The sequence below is a fragment of the Hemitrygon akajei genome, chromosome 6 (genome assembly GCF_048418815.1).
Source record: "Hemitrygon akajei chromosome 6, sHemAka1.3, whole genome shotgun sequence".
Lineage (NCBI taxonomy): Eukaryota > Metazoa > Chordata > Chondrichthyes > Myliobatiformes > Dasyatidae > Hemitrygon > Hemitrygon akajei.
The window spans coordinates 155,929,402-155,949,096 of record NC_133129.1 but is presented as its reverse complement, the minus strand read 5'-3'; the positions used below and the strand labels follow the sequence as shown (position 1 = coordinate 155,949,096).

Genomic DNA, 19,695 nt, shown 5'->3' with positions numbered 1-19,695 from the left:
TCATGGCAGAGATGGTCGAGCATATTGTCAAAGTTACTCTGAAATGCTGCTTTTTTCTATTTCATAAGCATCCCTGCAATGTGCAAGCAAACATATCATAACTGCTGCAGTGGCCTTCTCCCTATTTTCAGTTTAGAAACACAAGACACTGCAGATGCTGGAATCTGGAGAATCAAACAATCTGGCAAAGGAACTCGGCAGGTCAAATAGCATCTGTAGGAAGAAAGGAATTGTTGACCCTTTGGGTTGAAACCCTACAGATATTCTGCTGCTCTGGATTCCAGCAACTGCAGTCTTTTGGGTCTCCAATGTACAATTCCACTTCAAAGTCTCTTCAAGGTATGCCATCTTTAGAGGTTTTTTCTCTGCAGGAGTTCTGTGAGATCCTCTCTCACTGCTTCCTTCTAAAATATACATTGTTTGCAGTTCTTTGACCATGTTCACATTAAGACTCACATATCCTTCCTCGTCTTCATCATCATCTTACCCACTTTGCTTCCAAGCTCTATTTCCTGGCCTCCCAGTTCAAACTCAGCCAGTATCTCAGGTATGTGCATTCAATTCACCAATTCTTCTTACAGTTTTCCCTCCATGTCCCATGCTCTACCATCTCTGCCATATATCAAAGTCTTCCGTTCCTTTATTTTTCCACTTTTCCAAATGTGCTGGGATCCACAATTCTTCTTCTTTCTCCACCTGATCCATTCTTTCAACAGAAGCTCTTCAGGATTGGGAACTCACACATTTCCAGGTCGCCAAACCACATCCAGGCTTTTGAAGCTCCACCTACACTTCAACACTCTCCCATCCAACTTCAAGCTCCTGAAATTTCATCAGTACCTCCCGCCCAGCCCCTGGCTCCTAATGCTCTGCTGCACCTTTCTCCTCCCATTTTCAGTTTATTTGTTATCAATGTAAAATCGGGTTACTAAACTACCGTATTTTGCGCGATTTGCACCAAAGCAATAAAGCAGAATTGTCATTGTGTCTTCGAAATGTCAGACTAATCACTCATGCTCCCTGGCCAGCATTAGTTCCTTGTTAACAAACAACATGATTATAAAAATATTATCTATGTTTTCAAATCATTCCACGGCCTTGACCCTCACTACCTTTGCAATTCTTCCAACATTACAAACCTCTTAAATATTTGCACTCCATGAATTCTCTCTTTTTAAGCATTAGCAATTTAATTGTTGCATAATTTCTCAAATATTGAGAATTAAAGATTGATTCCCCACTGGAGTAGTGTGGGATTAATGGTAGGATCTGCCTGCAAGCTTTGGATTTAATGATCCAAGTACCTATTTCTTGTTTAACACTTTCCACTGTCTGAGAATGAATTACGTTTTTTTGAATTAATTGGATGAAAGTCTAGAAGCTATTAACCAAGCACCATAAATTTGTTAGTTAGTTTAAAATCAACCGATCAAATTTAAAAATCAGGCTGGTGTGCATCTATATATGATGATGTCCGTTGGTAATGTCTGTAGGCAGAGATTCAGCTTCAACATTGAATGTAAAAAACACAGCTATCATAATCAAAGACACCACCCATCCAGGACATTCTCTTTTCTTCCCCTTCTCATTGGGCAGAAGATATAGAGCCTGAAGCACAAGGACTGTTGCTAGCCTGCTGTTTAAGTCTCGTAAACAATCTTTAGAATGATAAACTGGACTTGTTAACTCATAATCTACCTCTTTATGGCCTTGCACCTTATGGCTTGCATTGTACCTTGTTTGTAACTGTTATACTGCATTCTGTTATTGTTTTCCCTTGTACTTACTCAATGAATTGTTGTCATTAAATTATCTGTATGGATGGTAATGCAAAACAAACTTTTTCACTATACCTCAGTAAATGTGATATTAAACCAATATATCAATTTATCTCAACTCTATAACCATTGTCCTGTTGTGAGCTTGTCTAAATTATATTAGGTTTTGGATCAGACAACTCTTCATGGGGTAGGTAAGTCATAAATGTTAACATGAACCACTGGAACATCCCACAAAATGGCATGTAATCAAATCTCTATGCCTGGATGCAAGTTTTGTTTTTGGAAACCTCAATGTCCTTTTCAATCAAGAGCACAGATGAACTTTAAAGCCCCCTTTCTAACCAGTGGTCAAGAGCATTTACTTCTGCCCCTGAAAAGCTGTTCACCTGAGCCCCATCTAACTCACGGGGCATTCCAAATCCATATGAACCAGACAGGACAGTGGTCAGCTCACTGAGCTGTAGCCATACAGCTGCAGCAACTCTGTTCAACCCTAACTTCTGGTGCTCTTTGCTTGTAATCTTCCAGATCCTCTGCATTCCTCCTACAAGCCAAAAGCAGATAAACAGGCAAGTTAGGTAGTCATAGTGGGTAAATGTGTGGTTTAGTCTGGGGAAAGCTGATCACAATGCCTGAAGAATAAAGAGATTAGCGTGGTATTAGAGTGCATGGGTGCCTGATGGTTGGCATCGACTCAAGGAAGCTGTTTCTGTGCTGCATTACTCTATGATTCAACAACTTTATCATCACCTACCATTTCTTCAGATTTCTTAAACTCTCAACTTTACACAAATTGAACCAAAGTGTTTGATATAATCATTGAATTTCTCAAATTAGCAATGTAAAATTGATAACATTTATGATAGAAGGAAAATAAATTCCAAAGAAGATTACAATCACAGCCCTTGAATAGCAAATTGCTGGTGTAGAAGAATGCCTGAAACAGCTGATAAGCAGGCCCTTCACAGTTGAAGATACCTTGTGAACTGAAGTTAACATGGTGACATCACTTCTCTGATGTGAGTTCCAAAAACACTGCATTTTCTCCAACAGGAAATACAAGGCCACAAAGGCATGCACAAATAACTCTGCAGGAACATTAATACAAGTCAGAAGCCAAAACATCAACAAATGTCAAGGGATCACAATAAAAATTTCTACATTTCTCAATACCATCAAATTTAATTCCCAAAATTCTAATCCCTTGATTACTATTTGACCGGTGAGATCTGAGCCAGCTTTCAACAGATCTAACAGATTTATAGTCAATGGTGTTGGAAATCACAGGCAAATATTTTTATAAATTAATCCACTAATGTTTGAAATGAAGATGAGATTCTAGTTTCCAGATTACTGGGGTGACAACTCCACTTAGAACGAATAGCTATTTTTCTTTATTCTTTTATTGAATCAAGGCAATCCAAATTTGACTTGTTGGCAAATGTAACCATATGTAAAAATTGGAAACATAAGGTTATTATTTCATAAGAAAAGTTATTAAAATATTCTACAAATCAAAATAACCAATAAAACAATAATGAGTATAGAAACGTAGAAAATAGGTGCAGGAGTAGGCCATTCGGCCCTTCGAGCCTGCACTGCCATTCAGTATGATCATGGCTGATCATCCAACCCAGAACCCTGTACCTGCTTTCTCTCCATACCCCCGATCTCTTTAGCCACAAGGGCCATATCTAACTCCCTCTTAAATATAGCCAATGAACTGGCCTCAACTTTTTCCTGTGGCAGAGAATTCCACAGATTCACCACTCTGTGTGAAGAAGTTTTTCCTCATCTCAGTCCTAAAAGGCTTCCCCTTTATCCTTAAACTGTGACCCCTCATTCTGGACTTCCCCAACATCGGGAAGTATGATGACTTACTACTTATGTCCTCTATTTATGTTCTTGATATTTATTGCTAATTTATTAATTATTGTTGTTTGCATTTGCACAGTTCGTTGTCTTCTGCATTCTGGTTGAATGGTTTTTCATTAATTCTGTTATGGTTATTATTCTATAGATTTGTTCAGTATGCCCAGAAAAAATGAATCTCATAGTTGTATATGGTGACATATATGTACTTTGATAATAAAATTTATTTTGAACTTTGAACTTTAATAATAAAAATGACTACAAGATATTGGAAATTTCTTTAGCACAAATAAAAACATTTATGTGCATTAGCATGAAGTTGCATTTTTTCAGTATTACATCAGACATAAACAAATAAAAGTAATACAGCACTGAATCAAGTGTTTTGACCCAACTGTTCCATGCCAACTGCAGCATCCACTCTGCTAGTACAAATTGCCCGTGTAAGGCTCATAAGCCTCCAACCCCCTCCTTCTATGTATCCATCTAAACGCCTCTTAAATATTTCAATTAAACCCACCTCAACCACTTCCTCTGGCAGTTCATTCCAGGTACTCACTGCAGTTCTCTCTCAGGTCTCAAGTCACTTTCCTCTTATTTTGTATCTAGTTTTTGGTGTTCCAACCTTATGACTATCCACCTAATCCATACCTCTCATTTACTGCTCTCCAGGGAATAAAGATTCAACGTGGAAACCTCTTCCTATAATCAGGCCCTCATGTAATGACATAATCCTCATCTCTTCTGCACCCTCTCCAGCTTGACAGTCTTTTCTTTAAAAGAATGACAAAATCAGGTGGCACAATAATGTAGTGATTAGTTTAATGCTTTACAGTGCCAGAAATCAACAATTGGGGTTCAATTCCTGCCGCTGTCTGTAAGGAATTAGAATGTTCTCCCGCTGACTGCATGAGTGTCCACCAGGTGTTCCAGTTTCCTCCCACATTCCAAAGATGTACAATTAGGGTTAGTGAGATGTGGGCATACTATGTTGGTGCCAGAAATATTGGGAGACTTGCAGAGTGCTTCCAGCACAATCCTTGGACTGTGCTGGTTGTTCACGGAAAACTGCACATTTCACTGTTTCAGTGTACATATGGCAAATACAGCTCATCTTTACAAAAACCTTTAGGTGGATCAATAGAAACAGATCAACGATAGGAAACAGAGGGTGACAATTTAAGGTTGATTTTCTTACTGAAGGCTTGTGACTAGTAGTGCCTTGGAGTTCTCTGTTATTCATTATTCATATAAATAACTTGGATATGAATATACATAGCATGATTAGCAAGTTTGTTGATGATACTAAATAAGTGGGTTCTGTTGATAGTGAGGCAGGTTACAATGAACTGCAAAGAAATCTTGATCCAATGGGCTGAGGAATGGCAAGTGGATTTCAACTTAGACAAGAGTGAGGAGAGGCGTTTTGGACAGTCAAATCAGGATAAGACCTATACATTGAGTAGCAGGCACTGATGAGTGTCATGGAACAGAGGGACCTGGGAATACAAGTGGCCACACAAGCAGAAAGGGTAGTGAAGAAAGTGCTGGCCATCATCAGACAAAGCACTGAATTTAGAAGAGGAGACAATATGTTGCAATTATATAAAACAATGGTGAATCCACACTTGGGAGTATTGTGATAGATACATCACAGGGAGAATGTACACACTCCTTACAGACAGTGGTAGCAATCAAACCCCGACTGGTGATCGCTAGTGCTGTAATGCAATTGCATCACATTCAGTGGGACCTACCTAGCTTCCCCTGAAGCCCATGTGATCTAACTTTCCAGATCAGCTGCCATCCAGGACCTTGTCAAAGGCTGAACTAAAGCCCATATAGAGAACATCCACTGCCTGATCTTCATCAATCCACTTAATACCTCTTCAAAATGCACCAAAAGTTTTCTCAGACATGATCTCCCCTGCACAAAACAATGCTCACTGTTCCTGATCATTTCTGAATACAATGATGCAAATATTTTCCAATACGCTAGAATAAGTATTATCTATTTTGTTCAGAAACTGATTAAATGTATCCTTAGCTCTAGAGTTAAACATTGCCAAGAGCTGTATGGAATTATTTAAGAGTACTTGCTATTACATCTTGACAGAAATAAATCCTGCCATCCTTAAATTTTAATTTCTGTTTGAAATACAAAGAGAAAAAACAGCAATCTTCTATGCTCTTGTCCTGTACTTGCCAACCTGCTGATAGTGAAAAAGATAAGAAGAACAAATCATTATTCAATCTTAAGAATAAAAAATAGGACAAGTGAGTGAGCCTATGAGAAGAACGTCTAATTGAAACTTGTTTGAGTTTGAGAATAAATAATAAATTGCTAACCAATAAAACTCAAACTGTATATGTCACATTAATTTACCTGCTGTTTCTATCTAGTTTGGAGGAAACTTTACTTGAATCACCAAGGCATAGACAAGTGGAAATCAAATGTGGATAAATGGGAACTGTAGAGATAAGCACAATGGTGAGCATTGACATGAAGAACCTGCTTCTGTGCTGTATGACTCCACAAGTTTCTGAAGTCAACAACATGCAAAATAGTGTAAAACAAATCTTACTAATATACTATAGTACATTTCCATAGTCAATAATTATAGGTACAAGTGCAAGAGTGTAACTTTTGTAACCACCTCTGGCCTGAAATATCAGATGGATACTAAATCTAGCCTCTGCTCAAATTTGCTTTCATCACAGAACACTAATACATGTCAAATATCAAATAATGCCCAGGTGCACTAGATACAAAAGAAATCCTATGAGTTCTAACATTACACCAGTAGTATTTTAAAAGAGGTGCCCTGCTAACCATATGTTTCCAGTCCAGCATCAACACTGCATCAACTCAATGAAGTTTTAGAAATATGATGTGTTTAGGAAAGATCCAATAAGATGAGTTTCAACCAATCAGGCTACTCTTAATCAATGGCAATGGAATAGAAGATTTCACCGTATACCTTCATGTGACCAAAAAGTCATTGAATTCCCTGAAGATCACTTAGCTCCAAGCTTCAATATAGCTTTGGAGCAGACAAATGAACTGTCTTCTAAAGTGAAACAACTAGTAATGGGCAAATATTCCCTCATTCTGTTCAAGTTCAAAGAATGGATACCAGTGAAACTGGATGGGTATCTATAATATTTCATAGTAATCATCATATCTCTAATGGGGTACCATGAGGCTTTGTAACATAGAAAAAAAACACAAATGAATCAAATTCATTTTATACCTTTGTCTAATTTAATGATTCAAAATAAGAAGAAATGTCATTAAAATAATATGAAATCTGTGAACACTTCACTGAATGATTTTAATTAGTAGAAATTTTTCTGGGATTGGAAAGCTCTTATACCCAAATTCTGCTTCAAATGCGACAAAGTGCTTGTAGCAGAAAGTAATGCTGCCTGGTAGACTACACCAAAAAGTGGCAATTGTGTTATAAGTCAGAGTCACTCAGCTTTGCTGTATTATATTCTCCACTTTCTTTTCGCTGTTGTGACAAGGCAGGAAGATTCCTAAGTTCAGCCTCACTATACTTGGGTTTAAGATAGACACAGTTATAGTCAAATTCTTCATCCAATGTGAATGGCTGGACTTCGTCTGTCAATACCTGATGAAATATAAAGCAGATTTCATTCTCACAAATTATGATTGGAAACATGGCTCTCCTCTAATGTCACCTACTCTGCCAACAGCTCTGCCCATGAATGCAAGAAACCAGAGACAGTTGTAGACACAGCTCAGCACATCACAGGAACTAACATCCCCGCCATGAACTTTGTCTACACTTTGCTCTGCCTTGGTAAAGCAGGCAACATAATCAAAGACCCATCCCACCCCAGCCATTCTCTCTTCACCCACATCCCATCAGGCAAAAATTACAGAAGCCTAAAAGCATGTACAACCAGGCTCAAGGCTAGCTTCTATCCCGCCATTGAATGGTCCCCTACTCTGATAAGATGAACTTTTTGTTGTGTATTTAAAATTTCAGTAATATTGTTAATAGATTAGCATTGTGTTGATTACATAACTCATTATGAGCTATATGTAAAAGTATATAGTATATAGTATAAAACAACATACATCATTACCCCACTGTGTCATAAGTACGCACATCACCAAAGTGAAAACAAAGTACGTGGGTTATCCCCGGCTCTCCTGTGTTTTTTTTCTATTAGCTTTAAGAGTTACAAAACATAACCCTTTTGAACTCACAATCTACATTGTAATGGTTTTGCACTGCACTTCCTCTGTAACTGTAATACTTTACTCTGAATTTTGGTATCATTTTACCTTGTACTACCTGAATGCTCTGCTGTAATGAAATTATCTGTATGGCAGGCATGTAAGACATGTTTTCCCACTATACCTCAGCACTTGTGACAATAATAAAACAATTTTAACAATTTACTTGTCACAGGAGTTTATATTATGTGGCAAATTAGAAAGTACAGACGCATGACCAACTGCTTTGTGCTCAATTAATATAAAATAGTGCTCAGTACTTAAAGTAAAAAAAAACATAAAATTACACCCTGCTCAAAGTCCACTTTATTTTTAAATTGATGACTGAAACTTCCTAGGAATTGCACTTATGTCTATATGTCTTTGCCAACAATAACACTCATATAATAGTGCGAACAGAAACACAAAGACTTCTTTTTACTCTTATTTTTCCCTTATACAACAAACTACAAGAAATTATCTGATGTGAAAATTAAAATGTCAATGAGTTCGCAAGACCGATCTTGGGACAATTACTTTGTATTTGACATGTTCAAGTAAATAAAAATAAATGCATTTTGGATTTGAACAATGTCCAAACTTAGCATTGAAACACTGATCAGCTCATCACAGAAAATATATTATATGAGCTTCAGCAATGTAACTACTTTGCAACAGCATAAAGCCTCCAAATTATTTTTAAGATTTCTTAAATAATGTGCGTACCTGGTCATTTGCTTTGTTATTAAACTCTTCAACACATGGATACACTTTGAAGTCAAGGATTGTGTATTTGCACTCACAATGAGAATAACTTGCAGGAATCTCCTCTTTGATTTTACCTGGGAGTACTTCTAGATTCAATGGACAGTGACAGTTAGTAACATGTTGATAATATCTATAAATACTTCAGCAGCCAAAATGTGCTATACTGGAAAAAAATAATTAAATGTCTATTCATTACTGGAATCTTTGAAGACTACTGTATTTCCTAATAACTATTTTAATAAAACATACAAACTCACAACTATTACTGCTTTATGAGCATCACTGAAATGTCATCAAAGCTCACAGAAAATGCCCATCATTAACTTCATTGTGCAACACATATAGATTTACTAGCAATACCCATGCAATATTTCACACTGTGACTTCACCAGATACAGTGCCATCAAATTATGAAATTAACCATCATCCCTGTTTTAAACCACCTGATATTCTTTCACTGCCACATAATGCTTAGCAACAGAATTTTATTGAATGAGTTTTACTGCATCATGGGGTGCAAGCCACAGAATGATGCCAATATCTATCATATTTGTTCACTAAAGTAGTCACCATGGCAGTGGCCCACAATATTAGCCTCAACTATAGGCTGTTTTTAAGTCTTATTAATCAGCAAGGCTGTAGCATCTTCCCACATAGATAAAAGGAAACAAATATGCAAGTTATGTTAAGAGATGTTCCTAACTAAGTACACAATAATAAGATTGAACATAAATCTTTACAAACCCACTTCCATCACACCCCAAGTTTTGTCACAGTTAAAAACTTAAATTGTATATTGCAATGTAAGAAAACAATAGACAATAGGTGCAGGAGTAGGCCATTCGGCTCTTCGAGCCAGCACCGCCATTCAATGTGATCATGGCTGATCATCCACAATCAGTATCCTGTTCCTGCCTTCTCCCCATATCCCTTGACTCCGCTATCTTTAAGAGCTCTATCTAACTCTTTCTTGAAAGCATCCAGAGAGTTGGCCTCCACTGCCTTCTGAGGCAGAGCATTCCATAGATCCACAACTCTCTGGGTGAAAAAGTTTTTCCTTAACTCTGTTCTAAATGGCCTACCCCTTATTCTTAAACTGAGGGCTCTGGTTCTGGATTCCCCCAACATCGGGAACATTTTTCCTGCCTCTAGTGTATCCAATCCCTTAATAATCTTATGTGTTTCATTCAGATCCCCTCTCATCCTTCTAAATTCCAGTGTATAATTGTGGATGCTATTTGTGATAGCACAAAACATGGAAACATTTTTTACAAAACATGGAAACATTTTTTACATAAATAGCAATGAGGAAAATACCTGTTAGATGTGTGCCTCACACATAGCAGGAATTCCTGCTCCTCTTCAAATGATACAAAAATATCTTTAAATCTATGAACCAGGGCAAGGTGAATATATCTATGCTCCTACCATTTCATCAAGATTTCAATAAACTGCTTAAACAGGCTTTGAGTGCATTCACCATGTAAAATTTCATGAGTGACTGGCACAATCTGAAGAAGGCTGCATTAAGCAATGTCTGTAACAGCTAGCCAGCGTTAGTTCAAAGACTCAGGATAATGAGAGCAGATCAAAGAAAAGTGAAGATACTGAAGGCTCTAAACACCCTTATTGACAAGATGAAGAGAAAGACAAAGGCAGTTGAATCGTAGGTCACCAGCATGCCCCACACGTCCAAGTCCAAATAAAATAATGAAGCCACAGAAGGCTGCTCTTCAGATCAATGGCAGGAGTGAAGCCCAAAGGACATGGTCATAGTTCACGATGTGTTTAATGATCTCATAAATCTTGTCAAGGTCAGTGATCAAATCCCAACACTCAACAATTCACCAGTGCATACACTCGCCTAACAATCTGCATCAATCATAACTTTAACATTTATAGATACAGCATATTCTCTCTCCCTCTCCCTTATTTGTGCAACTGCCATTGAGCATACACAGCAATGGTGCATAGATCATTAAAGATAGCAGTATGTACAGATACAATATTTTATTTGCTCTGTTTTCAGATTTAGAAACTGCTGACAATGCACACACATATCTCTTTATTACTGCTTACTTTTGTGTGTGCATTTCTTCTTTCTAATAGACAAGAATATCTACTCAGTCAAACAAAGGATCAGAATTAAAACACTTCCTCCTTAGCCACCGGCTGAGAAATAGGCACTTTGCAGATATAAAGGATATCTTTAAGGTGACATCCACAAATAGCAGTCACCAGGCAGAAAGGAAACACAGCCAAAGTGTCCAAACATGTGAGATTGCAAACTCTAAATGAGAGCAGCATTTAAGGCCTTCCTTCCATTTTTAGGTCATAGTGGTTATGTAAATGGACCTTGAACATATAGAGAACTTGAAGAACGTGGGGTTATAAATGCTATTCATGTTAACTCCAACAAGAGATGACCAACTCCAACAAGAGATCTCCAGTTTTTTTCCATTTAAAAGCAAACACAAAGAACATCCAACCTTCCAGCCATCAACAGTGAACAAAAGTTCAATGTATTGGCCATATAAGTGTTATGGGCATATAAGTGTTATGGGTACTAGACCAGGCAATATACTGTAACTACCGGTTCAATTTCTGACTCCATCGTGTTCAAAGAAGATGCCTGGAATTTAATACATAGCCCCTGGCACGCCTTAGGCTCACTCAGCTCACTTCCATCTAGGAGGAGCAGCCTTCGCCCCACCAGACTGGGTAATCAGTTTGTGTGGATGCTGTGTGATGTCCCCACCACGCCAAATAACAGACAGTACACCATATGCGATTAAATGATTACACTTTATAGATCTTACTAGAACTAAGTGATTAATAATGATACAGTATCTATGAAGAAAAAGAAAATAAAGAAAAGGAGCCAAAACTTATCAAAGTCCAAACCACTTCGTGCACAACCGTTGGAGCTCAATTAATTAAGTCTTCTGGCCACCATCCGATCCCCTCAGACCTCATCGATTCGCAGCTCAGGACCACCCGAAGTGATCAACCTAGCACCCCCAGCACGTCTGTCTCCGTCTCCTCTGCTCGCCGAAAATCCTGGCCTCGGACCCTCGCTCGGGGTCCGTTCCGTTGCCAGCTTACAGCATCACGTGCTCTCTCTCTCACCCCCTCGCGCTGACTCCCCAAAAGCCCGCCAACAATAGCTTACAGACCCAGAAGAGCAAATAGCATCTATCCCAACTGGTTAACAAATGAATACAATTCCTGTTATCAGTAAATTTTAACCCAAACAAGCTGCGAGAGAAAGCACTTATCATAACAAAGAAGCATTCCTACTTTTAACAAAACAAAGTAGCCATTTTGATTAATATACACAGTAACAAAAAAAGAAGAAACCCCCCCCTTTTTTTATAATTTACAATTATCTCCTGTTGCCTGAGCGTGTGCAGATGCAGTACCATTCAAGATGCTCATTTTCATCCAGTGTAAGGCAAATTCTTGAGCAGCATTGTAGCAATCCAAAGACCCATTATTCCCATTATGGCTGTAATAGTATTACCTATAGTATGCTCTGCACCAAGGAACTTCTTTGACAGCTCTTCTCCTATATAAGCCATTAGTTTAACGACCGCAGACACAATCATTCATCTGTTTTTTAGTCATTTTCAGGCTCAAACAAAGTCACCATTTATTGCCCATGTCCAACTGCCTATGAAAAGATAGCAGAGAATTGCCTTCTTAAACTGATGTAGTACTTCCAAAGAAAGTACTCACTCAGTGCTGTTGGGTAGGATTTAGATCAGTATTTCCCAACCTTTCTTAGGCTAACACCCCTCTTAGGCACAATATACTTTCCAGGGACTTCATAGTTTAAAAACCTGTCTACCATATGCTAACATGAGAAAAATGATTCTGCTTTAAATTGTTATTTGTCTTTAAATCTGACTTACACTGTACTTGTGTGCTGTACAGCAGCTTGAGTATCAATGTGATCCTTGAGCTTGATGGTTTTTGGCATAAGTTGAAATAGCTGGCTTAAGTTGTGACAGCAAAAGCCTTAAGTCCCCATGCACAACAATGGCCAAGTGGTTTCTGAGTTATGTGAGTTTGTGATTCACTGCAATGAAGTCTCTTTGAAATGATTTTAAAATACTGGCATGCATTTTGAGTGCAGTGATGAGCACTTCTGATACAGTAGGAATTATTAATCTTCCACCAACTGTATGAGATTTTCCACACTTGCTATCATTTTGGAAATGTTATAAGAAGCAATGAGACTACTATCAAGGTAATTTTTAGCTTTCTTGGCAAATGACTTGAGTATACAACACTTTTCAAATGCTTCTTTCATCTTCTGGAACTGAATAATACCATAAATAGCCTTTTCAGGGTGTCTTTTACGGAAGTGTCCTGCAATCTTGATAGTTCCATGGCTTCATTAGACAGTACAGTATTACAAATAAGACACATGGGGCATTGCTGATCTGATGGGAATGGAATAAAACCATACTCCAGGTATGTAACATTGTATTGACGTACTTTCTGTAGTTTCTGTTTCTTAGCAGGATGAGAATTCAAGGCTTCACCAACTTCAGACTCATAGAGATCGCACCATACATATTTATCCATCATTAACAGGCATTGTTCAGATCGCACTTGGAGTATTGTGACCCAGTTTTTATCTACGAAAAGATGTGCTGGCATTGGAGAGGGTCCAGAGGAGGTTCTTGACAATGTTGATAGCATCTTTCCAACCACAGACAGCATCAAGGACAATGGTAGTAGTCGTTTTGAAGCACAGTATTTCTGCTTTGTCCTGGGAGAGGCAAAATTTCTTGAGAGCTGTTGGCAGTGCATTCGTCCAGGCAATTTAGAGAATCCCATCCTCGCAGGTGGTGGAAAGGCATTGAAGCCACCTTCCAAATAACTCAACATCTGCCTTGGGAACATTCCATTCTTCAATGCCTCTGGGCTAAAATCATAGAATATCCACTTACCACTGTTAAAGACCACCATGACGTCATATTCAGCAGTGGTTCAAGAAAAAAGTCACCATTAGACAATGACAATAAATTGTCTAATAGTGGCCTCTTTTCTTGAACCATTGTTGTCTGTGAATTATGGTGGTATACCAGTTATCGCATGACTGCCCATTTTCTAAGAATTTATTTAATTCAAGTTCCTTCATTAAATTACTCTTGCACTAATTGGAAAAAGATGCAGTTATTCATTGTCTAACCAGCAAAGGTTCTCAAAAAAAAATCTGCATAAATCCAATTCAATATTGACGTTTATTTTACTTCCTGCTTTTATTTGAAAATGAATCTCTGCATGAAATAATGTTTTTATCATAATGCCCCAACTACAATATTGTCTCAATTCCTGAGCCATAAAGTGTGTTCACTATTGGTATCTGCTGTTTTGCTCTTTATCTGCCCAGCTGCAGTTTAATGAGCTGCACTAGTGCAGAACAGCCAGTCGAGATAACTGTGGCATAGCAGGGACTGTCCCTGGGTAGCAGTTGCTAGACTCATTAATTTTATCATAAATAACTTGCATTCAAATAGAAAGGTCAATAATACTTTTTGCAATTGAAAAATAAAGACAACCATATTTAGATCTGAAAATAAAATAAGTTCATACTCTATTAAAATATGAACATAATATTTATAAATTCAGAGGCAAGGCCTCAAAGGCACACAATTTAAAAAGAAGAAACTGGAAGTGAATATGTAAACATGGCTAGTGATCAGTAACAATATTTTGCACAGGTACTAAATTGAATTAAGTCTAATATTATTAAGAACAATGTTATCCCAAATTCACAAGATCACAAATTCATCTCATAATATAGAGCTAATGAGGCCATGATAAAGAAACAAGAGCTCTACATCTAATCTTTGCTTCTGATTTCAGTGTCTTTTGATTAACAAAGGTTAATACAGGAAATTACATCACAATTATCATTAAGTGCCAGAAAAGACAGTAGAGCCTGAATGTTCTATTCCTGCTCTTAAGTTTCTTCTTAGTATTTAATTAAATTATTTAATATTTTAGAAAGTATAGACTAACAAATGAAAGTCAACTTTTGCATGCAAAATTGCCCAAATGGCCCCCTTCAAAGAAATACAGTTCTACCAAGTTAACTGTCTACATTAGTTGAGTGGACATGGTGGAGAACATTCCACAGTGTTTATCAATGGTGTTGAGGTGATGGTTATCAATGGAGATGGTTGAGAACTTCGAGTTCCTAGGTAAATATCACCAACAATTTGTCCTGTTGCAGCCACATAGATGTGATAGCCAAGAAGGCATACAAATGTCTCTATTTCCTCAGATGGCTAAGGAAATTCAGCATGTCCTCAAAGACTCTTGCTAAATTTTACAGATGCACCGAAGGAAGCATTCTACCCACATGCACCACAGTTTACCATGGCAATTGCTCTGCCCAAGATTTTAAGAGAGTTGCGAACACAACCCTGGTCATCAAACAAATCAGCCTCTCCTCCATCAAGCCTACACTTCTAGCTTCCTCATGAAATCAGGCAATGTAATCAAGGAGCCCTCCTACCCCAGTCATTCTCTCTTCTCCCCTCTCCAATCAGGCAGAAGACACAAAAGCTTGAAAACATATACCAACAGACTCAGCGACAGCTTTATCTAGCTATTATCAGACTCCTGGATGACCTTTTCATATGATTAAGATGAACTTCTGATCTCATTGTGGTCCTTGTATTTGATTTGTTTCCCTGCACTACAGTGGTAGCTAAAGTACTACATACTACATTCGGGTTTTTTAATTTATAATACCTCAATGTGTTTATATGGCATGATCTGACTGGATGGCACTCAAACAACAAAATTCACTCTATCACAGTACATGTGACAACAATAAATCAAAACTAATTTTTTTAAGTCTCGATAATGAATGATAAATTACAATAGTTTTTCATATTGCTGATTTGTAAAGTTGAACTGCTAGATATTAGCCTTGAAATTACTCAATGCAAATTGTTCCACAATGACTGGAAACGACTTCAGCAAATATCAAAATCAGGAATCAACTTGATAATGTAGTCTACTAAAAAAAAAAATCAGCAAGAACTGTATAGACCACAACCACCAGAAAACATTCTTCATTCTGGCAAGTCCATTTATCCAGATTAAGTTATTATGGTTTGCACTTGTTTACCTACCAGTGCCACTTTGCTGTTCACTTTCTTTGTCACTGTCTATGTCTTCAATGTCAATACATTTCTCTACCTTAAATGAATTAAAGATAAACAAAATGTTAATAAAAATAACTTAGTGATGGGCATCTATAAAAGCAAACCATCAGCTTGTTAAATTTATTTGAAATAACTACTAACATTTCTTATAGCTGTGCAGTACCATATATTAAGCAATTACAGCATGAAGTTTGCAAAATAGAGGAAAGCAGTGCCCTACAATGCTCCTCTTTCTTGAGGACCAATTATAATAGGTTTGCTTCGTTGCAGGAAACTGCTCCACTGACATATCCAGGCCCATGGACAATACAGTGGATTCCGGTTAACTGGGGTGCTTTGGGGTCAGTACATTTTCGCCCAATTAACCATTTGCCCCAGTTAGCCAAATTTTCATGAAAAATAACTCAAAAGGTATAAAAAAAGACAAACCACCATTTAATGAAGTAACAAACTATGGATTTAAATGAAATGCAAAACAAATTAGAAGACTACAGTACTATAAAACTATGTATTAGATCCCAATTCTTCTAGTGTACATTTCCATGTTCCTTTGATTGATTGTAAATGAACTAATTCAGTGCAGACACCTAGTGTAGCTATGGGCTGCCTTCATTCAATGCTTTCAATGATTGCATCCTCCAAATTGTTATTTTCATTACAAATTTCAATATGATTTTAACTTGTTGAAGTAACAAAATTGTTTCATTTTCACTCCTGGCTGTTTCTGGCATCTCCAAGCCTGAGTGCTTGAAACCACAATGAGCAAAACAGTTCTGAATTGTCTTACTGCTTATTTCTTGCCAACTACCATTGATAAAAATCAGTTTTTTTTAGACACAAATACATGTAACTGACACTATTTAAAAACTGTTCATTCTAAGCACAGTTTAGTATCTAATGGCCAGGCAAGTACTCATGACTGATGCTAGTTAGAAACTATTCAGAAACAGTCACCTGTCCCAATTAAGCAGCATAATGTCCCAAATAAACAAAGGGAAAACAAAGGGATATTTTCTTGTTTCTTTTTTCATCTTTAAGAGTTGTCCTAAATAAGTGGCTGCCTCAATTAACTGAAATCCACTGTATTAGAAAATCTCAACAGCTACCTTCTCACTTCAGTTGATGGCATTCCTAGGCCATAGGGAATTAAACTCATGCCATTAAGTTCAAATGGATCTCAAAATCTCAGGAAAAGAGCCTGATTTAAATATTATTACCTCTTATTCATTCCTCTAGTGGGACTAGTGATTAAACTAGAAATAATACCCACAGATTGTAACATCTGTTCATCTGTCAAATGTGGAAGATAAAATGTAGACATAACACTCTTGTGTCTATTAAATCTTTTCACTTGGACTTTTTAACAAAATTAAAATGATGGAATGAAAGCTCCAAATTGACAAAAAACATATATAAAATTTAAGATAGTTTTGCTTCATTCCAATGCTGATAGCAATGCAATAAACAAAATGTTGGTCCAGAATACTAGTTCAAAGTACATCTATTATCAAAGCATGTACACATTATAGAACCTCGAGAGCAAATAAACATTCAGAACTGAAGTCCATGAAAGTGAGTCTGTCCACAGACGAGAAAGCAGAGCCTCATTTCAGCGCAGTAAATGTCACGGAGCTGTGAGCTAAACAGGCCCGTCCCCTACCTCCGACCCCAACATCCTGACCTTTTCAATCTGGCCCAGCACATAAATCATCAGTCAAACATTGGGTTCTGTTGCTTTGATATGCTGTGGGGCCTGGACCCTGCCACCTCGACTCAGCCTGTACCCGACCTTTCCAATTCGGCCCAGAGCTTAAATTGATCGAACCTCGGGTCTTTCCCCACTCTGGGCAATGGGCCTGCTGCCTTGCCTCCACTCACCCCGACTCTGCTGATAAGCAGACACTGAGCTTCACTAGCACCATCTTAAACCAGAAGTACCCAAGCACAGTAGTCATTTTTTCTACAAAACCTATTTAAAGAATGCCTATTAAACAGATGCTATCCCAGCATAGAGATCCTATTACAGGTAGGCTCCCTTTAATCTACCTCACACCCCTACCTGCTCCACTTAGGCCTCAGTTTCTTCACCCACCTACCAGCACTCTGGCAATCAACTCCCCATGTTTTCTTGTCAGACTTTTTTATTGTCCAAGACTCCAATTGCCAACTTTCACCTCAACAGTTTCAAATCTGCAGGTAACATTGCACAAGACCCTCTAAAGACCTTCAAAGAATCTCCTACAACTCTCTCCAATTTCCAGTAACCACCACCTGCCTTCACTGTTACAAACTCCAATCTCTAGCTACCATTCCTACCTTCAGCTTACCACACAGTGATTTGATTGGCCCTTCTCGCTTTCCCAAAGCCAGGACTAGAACTTTGTCCTGGGCCTATCAAATTTTTCTTTGTGAACTGTATGACGGGAAAAAAACAGGCAACAGGCAATTATTTGGAGCTTAAAGCCTGATGGAATAATGTTTAGGCCTTTTAGTTCACTTGTTTGAGTGTCATTCACAAAAATGTTAGCACTACCAAGTAACAGTAGAAACGGAAAACAATTCTCAGAGATAACCACAAAACCAATTTCTTTAGCTTCATAGTTATTTACAAAAAAAATTTTTTTAATTCTGTGGATTGTGATGAATAACAAATATATAATTATAATTTAGTAATTATTTTGCAAATGCTGTCATCGGCAAATTGCAAACTTCAAAAAAATTCAAAATCATCACTGGAAGAGATTTACTAACTATGTTGTTATTAGGTTTAGTCAAATGAAGTCACAAATTATTTACAGTGAATACAAGGCACTCTGCTCAGCCTACTTCGAGCAACCCAGCACTTTAAATCTGACTGTAGGGGGCATGACTGTACTAACAAAGCTGTAGGTGACTTTCCTTCATTAATCCTGAACCAACCAGCAGCTTTGGTGACCAGTTTGTCCTGGGATAATAAATGCGTAAAGTAAAAGATGAAAAAAAACTACAAAGAAAGTAGCTCATTTGGCAAATACATTGATATTGTCCTTTGCAATGCACTTAACTGTTTTGGGATTAAACTATTAATCATGTTATGGGAAGAAACAAATCTAAAGTGGGCAGAAAGAATTACTTCAAAATTCTGTCTCTTAAGCTTATTTAATTTAAATGTTATTTAACAGTTCTAATAAGTTCTGCAAAATACTAATAGAAATTACAATACAGAATATATTTTGTACCAAACACCGTGAAATAAATGCATTCTGTTCACTCTTGCATTAACAAAATAACAAATGTTCTACGTGGTTAGCCAAAACAGGAAACATTTGTTATAAGTAACTTAAGCTAGTATGTCATGTCACATGAGGAAAGCCTGAGCAGTTACTTGGTTAGGCTACGATCATTAAAATTCCATTAAAAGTAGTATATTCTGTCATTATTCAATGCTTCACTTTTTGTGAAGTATCTACATAATATCTTTAACAGGCAGGCTTTATTTAAATGAAATAAATACACAGAACATATATTGCATAGAATTACAGGAAAATTATATTGAGAAAGGAGGCAATTCCGTGCAAGTTTTAGCTCTTCAAATACACATTCAAATACTTTTCAAGTGCAGAGAGGATTTACACCTCTACCCCATTTTCGACAACAGGTTTCAGGCCTCCTTACCAACTGAGTGAAAATTAAGTTGATGGATAAAGTTTAACATATTTTAATATTGTATAGAAGTCTTCAGGAAATTACATGAATACATTGTTCTTCATGTGGATACCATATTACTGAACTGAATTTGAAAAATATTCAGCTGACTACTACAATTATTCAAAAAATATGTATAAATACATAT

At 37.3% G+C, this 19,695-nt stretch overlaps 1 protein-coding gene across 6 annotated transcripts in view; it reads right to left on the bottom strand.

Moving 5' to 3' along the window:
- Positions 1–5,872: 5,872 nt before the first annotated feature.
- iftap (intraflagellar transport associated protein) overlaps positions 5,873–19,695 on the bottom strand; it is a 39,270-nt gene continuing 25,447 nt past the window's right edge. For 5 of the 6 annotated variants that reach the window (XM_073049641.1, XM_073049646.1, XM_073049644.1 and 2 more), the window contains exons 4-6: positions 15,831–15,897; positions 8,629–8,756; positions 5,873–7,288 (exon numbers count right to left, since the gene is read on the bottom strand). In XM_073049641.1, the coding sequence (XP_072905742.1) occupies positions 7,115–7,288; positions 8,629–8,756; positions 15,831–15,897 (369 nt within the window). In that variant the 3' untranslated portion in view covers positions 5,873–7,114. The remainder of the gene's footprint in view (positions 7,289–8,628; positions 8,757–15,830; positions 15,898–19,695) is intronic. The other variant, XM_073049645.1, reaches the window with a different exon arrangement.